The sequence below is a fragment of the Acanthisitta chloris genome, unplaced genomic scaffold, assembly GCF_000695815.1.
Source record: "Acanthisitta chloris isolate BGI_N310 unplaced genomic scaffold, ASM69581v1 scaffold24559, whole genome shotgun sequence".
In the NCBI taxonomy this organism is placed as follows: domain Eukaryota; kingdom Metazoa; phylum Chordata; class Aves; order Passeriformes; family Acanthisittidae; genus Acanthisitta; species Acanthisitta chloris.
Genome location: NW_008692509.1, coordinates 11,902 through 19,256, shown reverse-complemented (window position 1 = coordinate 19,256; position 7,355 = coordinate 11,902). Strand labels below are relative to the sequence as shown.

The 7,355-nt window shown below is 42.3% G+C and overlaps 1 protein-coding gene across 1 annotated transcript in view; it reads right to left on the bottom strand.

Annotated features, from left to right (window-relative positions):
- Positions 1–4,644, bottom strand: part of LOC103809833 (solute carrier family 2, facilitated glucose transporter member 11-like) — an 8,928-nt gene extending 4,284 nt beyond the window's left edge. Inside the window, exons 1-5 of the mRNA XM_009082701.1 lie at positions 4,385–4,644; positions 3,043–3,203; positions 2,421–2,545; positions 1,644–1,773; positions 572–720 (exon numbers count right to left, since the gene is read on the bottom strand). Of these exons, the coding sequence (XP_009080949.1) occupies positions 572–720; positions 1,644–1,773; positions 2,421–2,545; positions 3,043–3,203; positions 4,385–4,480 (661 nt within the window). The 5' untranslated portion in view covers positions 4,481–4,644. The remainder of the gene's footprint in view (positions 1–571; positions 721–1,643; positions 1,774–2,420; positions 2,546–3,042; positions 3,204–4,384) is intronic.
- Positions 4,645–7,355: the final 2,711 nt, after the last annotated feature.

Here is a 7,355-nt window from a genome sequence, read left to right as displayed (position 1 = left end):
CTGTGCCTGAATTCTGACCAATCCTTCCCTAAATACCCTTCTGCTAAAGGTGCAGTTCTTGTGCACTCTCCAAAACACAGACAAGGTAAAATTATTTCTACATTAAAAAACCAAAAAAAAGTCTACATCCAAGGAGTTCTCTCTTTTGATATTTAAAACCCCACAATGGCTGTTTCTCTGTTTCTGTCAGTAGCTGCTGTTAGGGTTACTGAAGAAACAGAATGCTTATGGATACAGCATGATGCTACAGAGCCTCCCTTTCTTACAGAGAGCCAAAGGTGCTGTATCCACACCCTGACTGTTCAGGACAGAATCTGTACTGATGGAAACACAAGCACTGTGTGACAACATCCCTCAGAGGACCCTGGCAGAGTGTAAGGGAAATACTAGTGCCAAGACATCACTAATATCCAAATGGAAGAGTCTGAGTTCCATTAACACTGAAGGTAATTTCAGAGTCAAAAGACCAAGAGTCTTTTTTGCACCTGTACCTCTCTTCCAGGCTCATGTGGGGCTTTACTGTATTTTCCACTTTTTGCCAAAATTGATTCTTTGTGACCCATTTCCTTACCTTTGATGCATGCCTCCTTGTCCTTTTTGTCAATGAGCAGGTAACGGGGAGAGTCAGGGAAGAAGGGGAGGGCAAGAAGCTGAATGAGGGCAGGAACCACATTGGCTGCCATGAGCATAGGCCAGAGAGCATCTACTCCAAGAACTTCTCTGGAAAAAAAAGCAGAGTGAGAGGGGCTGAGGAACCATGTGTGCTGGCCATGTGAGCATACACAGACACAGGGTCATACCTCAGCCCTGCTGTCTGTGTCCTGGCAGCTCCCACCCGGGAGTCTCCAGCATTTCTTAGCACAGAAAAGTGAAAATCTCAACGGGAGGTGGAAGGGGAGAGCAGAGGGCCTTAGCCTGCAGCTCAGAGTTACACAGCATTGCCACCTGTTGCTCAGTGGTGAATGCTGGATCACCTGCATCCTCCTGCAGCAGCTGAGGGCCCACAGGGACCAACAGTGTCCTGGCACGAGTGCTGAAGGAAGAACCTGCAGTGGCTGATCCCTCTGTTTCTGATCCAAAGAAGCTCATGTTACAATTAGAACAAGATCCATAGGCTATGAGCCTGGTACTGACTGCCCCAAGTATCAGCCACTGTTTCCTGCAGCTTTGAGAACATTATGGCCAGAATGATGTGTGCCCTGGGAATGGGACAGACCATCTTTGGCACAGGACAGGCAGACAGAGCCTGTGCTGGGGGGGATGAATCCACCATAGGTGTCTGGTTTTGTGTGTGTGTTTGATGAGTGAGTGTGCCAGTTTGTGGAAGTTTGGATGTATCTGATATTCCCTGCTCCTTCTAAAAAAATGGAAAGTGTCAGTTCTTAAAAAGGCTGATTTCTTTCAAACCCATTGAAATCTGCTACAGGTTTTTAACTGTCTGTATTTTGATCTGTCTCTGCTAGGAAGCAACACCATTCATCAAGATTACATATGTTGTATGATTTCTGTTTCCCACTCACTAAAGTCAGGAATTTGGGCTAATTAAGTCTGACTGCCTAGGGTACCCTGCAAGCATGTCTGAAAACAGTTGCTGATTTGCCTGTCTATAGGCTTGCATTGATATATGGTTATATCTCTCTTACCTGAGACCCAGAGAAAATCCTACAAATTTTCCAGCAGCGATGGAGGTAGAAGCTGTCATGGCAATCATCCCACGGAGCTTCCGTGGGGCACATTCCCCAGCATACATGATATGGATATTCAGAGCTAAACCTGCAGTGACAAAGGACTGTTAGGGCAATGCAAACCCCCATGGATCAGGTGTTTTGAAGGAGACCATTATGGACAAAGTCTATAGGGGGAGGCTCTGAGACATCTTTTTACCTGTGCTATGTGCTGCCTGACATGAAGCATGTTCCCTGTACCGTGGCCTTGTGTTTTTGCTAAATATTTCACTAAGCAAGTATGTGCCCCTGGGAAATCTGTCCTTCATCAGGCTGTTTTTCTCTTACAATGCTTCTTGCAGCCACATGTACAGGATTGTGGTTACTCCCTTTAGTTTCAGATGATATATTTCAGTGTCTACTCAAGATATTATGTGCCTTATTTTGTGATTGAAACCAAAAAGTTGGTTTGCTGTACATTCCATTATGCTCTCTCAAGGCTTGTTTGCTGGTTAGTATTATCATTATCCAACTGCTCAGGGGTTGAAAACACTGAGAGAATGTAACCTTCTGAGGCATCTGGCAATTAGACTTGTTTGAGGTTTCTTATTTAGTTAAAAATGCATTCAGCAGTCATGTCCTCTGAAGAGTGCAGTAAAAATCTATGATCTATGATACTCAGACTGGTAAATCCTTGTGACTCTCAGACACTGCTCTTCCAACTATTTAATGCCTTAGGCAGGAGTGGTAATTTACCTCCACACACTCCAGAAAATAACCTTCCAGCGATGATCATCTCAAAAGATCCACACAGCCGGCTGAGTCCCATCAGAGCTGAGCCCAGCAGAGCAGGGATATTGGCCAGCAGCATGGCCTTCTTCCTGGAATTCATTTCAATTAATGTGAGCATAAATATTGACCCTGTGTCTTTCACAGCCTGACTGAAGTGACAGGAACTGTACCACAGCTACAGACTCTGTGTCCACTTGTGAGATCAGCTGCAGTGAAGGAAATGGGAAATGGGAATGGGAAAATGTTATCACGGACTGATAAGTCAGTTGAAAGTTTTGATGCCTCCAGTGAAGGACAAGCTTTGTGAGCAGTTGTCTGAAATTCCCTTTGAAATGCATGTTCTCTTTGTGTGATTTCCTTGGATTAGATTCACTTCAGACTTTATAAGGGAAAGGGTATGATTTTCTTTGTTATCATTGGCAGATTTTGCCATCCTGTTTCTTTACTGTACTACTGATCCTTCATCTGAAGCAGCTCTGGGCTGCTCACAGTGCCACTTTACAAGCAGTGTTTCTCCCAAGACACAGTCACTTCTTTTTGTAGTTGTGGGTATAAACAGAAAGACTAATGTGATCACTATTCCTACCTTCCAAACCTGACAGCCAAATATCCAGCAGATGAGGAGCCCAGCAGGCCACCGATGCTGTAAATAGACACAATAAAGGACCACATCAAGGTGACCATCTCCTCACTGAGAGAAGAGCCATATCTCTTCAGCCAGGTCTCACGGATGAAACTTTTGATGTACTTGAAAAGAAAAACACAAACAATGGACTTGGTCAACATATTTTTCCATAGCTGCACCTCTTTTTTGATTCTCTTATCCACTTACTGGTCTTTTTGATACATTTCTAACAATGCCTTGGTTGAAATCTTAGCCCCGATGAAATTAAAGGGAATTTTGACATTAACATCCATGAAGTTAATGTTTTAGCAACAAGGTGTAATGAATAAATATATCAATATTAAATATACTTGGTCAACATATTTTTCCATAGCTGCACCTCTTTTTTGATTCTCTTATCCACTTACTGGTCTTTTTGATACATTTCTAACAATGCCTTGGTTGAAATCTTAGCCCCGATGAAATTAAAGGGAATTTTGACATTAACATCCATGAAGTTAATGTTTTAGCAACAAGGTGTAATGAATAAATATATCAATATTAAATATTACACTAAGAGAAGAGAATGGCAGGTTGGTCTTCTGAGTGCCACTAAGAGAATGGCAGGTTGGTCTTCTGTCTGTGCTAAACTCTGATTGTTTTGCTACCTGATCTTTCCCACCATTCCTTCTTGTCTGTCTGTCTGTCTCTCTTGTCCACCTGCTACATCCTGCCTGATGCCTTGGGTAAAATCCATGTTTTACCTCAACTGACTAAAGTGAGAGCAGGATTTGTGCCTCGATTTTGCCTGTTGTAAGGTGTCTCTGACAAACTGTTCATAAGCTCCATGGCACCCTCATTCTTGATGAGGGTTCCCAATGTGGTAATAGAATGACCTCAGTGTCCTTGGCACCATTCAAGATGACAAACACCTCCCCTAAATTTCCATTTCCAGCTGCAGGTATCAGTGCTGACCTCAGCTCTTCCCTCTCCTATTTCACCTTACAGACACATTTAGATATAGTATGTGTGGCCAAGCACATGGTACAAGGAACTCCCTGAGCACTGGAAAGAGGATTCACCCTATGAGCAATCCAACTCAGCAAGCTGGAAATGGCAGACTTTATGGAAATCACTTTCTGGGTTCTGTAATATCAGACAGAAGGTAAAACCCCATGAAGCACAGGGGCAGTGACAGCTACATTTAGAAATAAGAAATCACAATAAGTCTAGTTTTGAGACTAGAAGTGAAAGTTAGTGATTGCATATGGAGGCATGAATGCCTGAGAACAGTGAAACAGTTTTTTGAGCTCTCCATGCTTACCTCAGCAGGAGAATTGATAATGGAGGTCTGCAACCCATACTGGAAAGCTCCACCAATGCCCAGAACAAAAGCCAGGAGAAAAAGGTTGTGGCTCATTTTCTGGCAGGAAATAAAAACAGCAAACAAAGCTGGTACAGCTATTCAGACATGCCCTCAAGTGTCCTGTGTTTTCCTTGGGAACTCCAACAGTTTGAGCAGTGCCACACACCTACCTCCTCTGAGACACAGAGCCAGCAATAGAAAACCACAGCTACTAAAGCACGGGACGGGGAGAAATCTGAGACACAAAGCTCATAGCTCAGTTACACACTTCAGTGCTTCTCTCTTCAGCTTTGGCTGTCTTAATCTGCACTACCACAGGGTAACTGGTTGAGGGAGCATGATGCATTGTGCAAGCATTTTGTGAACAATTCCACCTATTTGTCCTTTCTGATCTTCCTTTCCCACTTGTTAGCTCACCTAAATGAATATTTTGCTCAGTGATTTGGCTGAGACTTGATAAACAATTGGGGATTGGAAGGCCTAGAACAGATCATAGGAACATCATCAAGGACTGCCAAACCTTTACAACCTGATTTCTAATCAGGTGAATGCCATTGTGTGAATGGGCATCAAATTTATCCATGCTGCAACATTGCTGACCTCAAAGGAGTCAGCTCTGAATAAATTTGGTATTTGGTACATTCATTTATTAAATGACAACAGCCTCCTGTTTGTTGAAGCACTAGGAAGAAATGAGATTCACAGTTGCTACTACTAGACATCCCTACTACCCCTCATGGTACAAAAAATCCTACATCAGCATGAAACTTCCCATCAGCAAGAAAGTCTGACAGCTCTATTCTAGGTGCAAATTTTAGATCACAACTGCAGCAAATTTCTTAGTCTCATCTCCACTTTGCACTGTAACACCACTGCTTCATTTTGCTGTTGCACCTCTCGGATTACTTTTCCAGTCTTATAGATTTGAAATTTAAGAAGACTTTTAAAACTAAATATTCATAATAGAATTGCTTTTAAAAATTTTTTTTTGCTTTATTTTTTGTCTGTTTCTATGCTTCCTTGACTGGAAAGAATTGGTTTCTATCCTTAGATGTTTCTATCTTTCAGGTACTTTGTTATCATAACTCTTTTTCAGTCTTCAGTCCTCCTCCATCTATCAAACTTTAGCTTCACATTGTTGCTCTTCTCTTGAACTCCCTTGGATTGTCTTCACTGTTATGCATCAGATATTAAATGTTCTCTTAAATCCAATTTTCTTTACTTTCTAAAATTAATTCCTGGCACAATACTTGACATCTTTCAGATATGACTTCACACTCTTATTTTTACTCCATCTGATTGAGATTTATTTTCCTTTCTGTACTGAACTTATGCAACAGGTCTTTTAGAATAGCAGAAAGGAAAAATATGCACTGCAAAAACTCTATTTGGGGAAAAAAGAGAAAAGAATATACCAACTTGCATGCACAGGTAGTCATCCCCGCCTGCAGACTAGGTCTTTCCTGATGCTTTCCTTGGTTACTTTGGAAAAAGTCACTCTATATATAGAGAAAGAGGAGCCTGAGATAATATTTCAACACGTCATTTCATTCTTTGTTGGTGTTTACACTCCCTTTGGTTTGCAATGAAGTTCTCGCTGTTTGGTTTGTCATTACTGTGCTGGTTACTGATGAAGCTGAGGATAGTTTTGGTGAGCTGTGTGCTCATACCAGGTCTCTAGGCATGTCCCTAGGCATGTGCCAGCTGAACAACAGTAAGAGCTGCAGGAGATGAGTAAGGGAAAACAAAAAAATGCACTGATCAAAGTCAAAGTCCAGAGCCTGGCACAAACCAGAGTGGACTGGCTTGGACTCCCCAAGTCATCAGCTGGGTAATCAGTTATTGCATTTAAAGGAAAAGTTTCTGGCTGCTACCTTGAGCCTCAATACAGCAAAACCTTTGGAAGCCCAACTTGCCAAGCCTGACTACACCTGTGCATCCAGCTCTTGAGTTATGGGGTCAGTTGACTCTTTCAGAGTAATGGTCACTGGCTGAAAGTTCAGCTTTGTGTCCCTATAATACATGGCAGGTGCTAGGAATGTTCAATGTCACTTTTAAATCCTGACTGCAAAATAAATAAATGACATCTTTATTTTTATCCATAATTCTTGAAGGACCTCTTTATCTAACAGTCTCCAAGATGGTTCTGTTGAAAGGCTTTTACAAGTTATTCAGACAGCTTAGGAGGGAATTCCTTCTCCTGGTGAGTGGCTGCACTTGGTGGTTCCCTAGTCTTGGATGCTGCATGTCCCTGGTGTCTAGAAGAACCCCAACCTCAGGTGGGTTGGAGTGAGAGCTGATTTATGCAGAGGAGCAATGTTTGAGGACAGCAGCAGTAACTATTCTTCTCTTCTGCAGTTTATTAATCAATCCAACAGTGCAGGATTATTAGATTTGTAAACAGTAGTATCAGCTATGAGTCACCGAGGATCACTTTTCAAGATGTGTTTTTACTTAACACTTTACATGGTAAGAAAATCTGAGCAAGTGTTATATCTTTCTTCAGTTGAAAGTGTTTTAATTCAGTATCAATTAACCAACTTGTGAAATGCTTCAATTAAAATTTAACAAATTAGATCAAACGAAATGTAACCATTGTTTGTGTTTGCTTAAACAGTCTAAAGACTCCTGATGTCAGGCCACAGACACAAAAAATGCTGGAAGCTGGAATTAGTGTTTTCTGCCACATGCTCTCACAGGACTGGCTCTGGAACTCAGGAAGTCAAGTAAATATGTGTCATTTCTGAACAGGCATGTTTCTTACTGAGAGGTGCAGACAGCCTGTGTCATTCCAGGGCTCTGGGGAAAGGCACAGTGCTGACTCATGGGAGCAGCCACAGAGGTGCCAAGGTGAGGACCTCTGGACACTGCAGGACTTCTCTCTTCTCTGACCTGTATATCCAGCAGTGCATGCCAGGCCTCTCCCTCT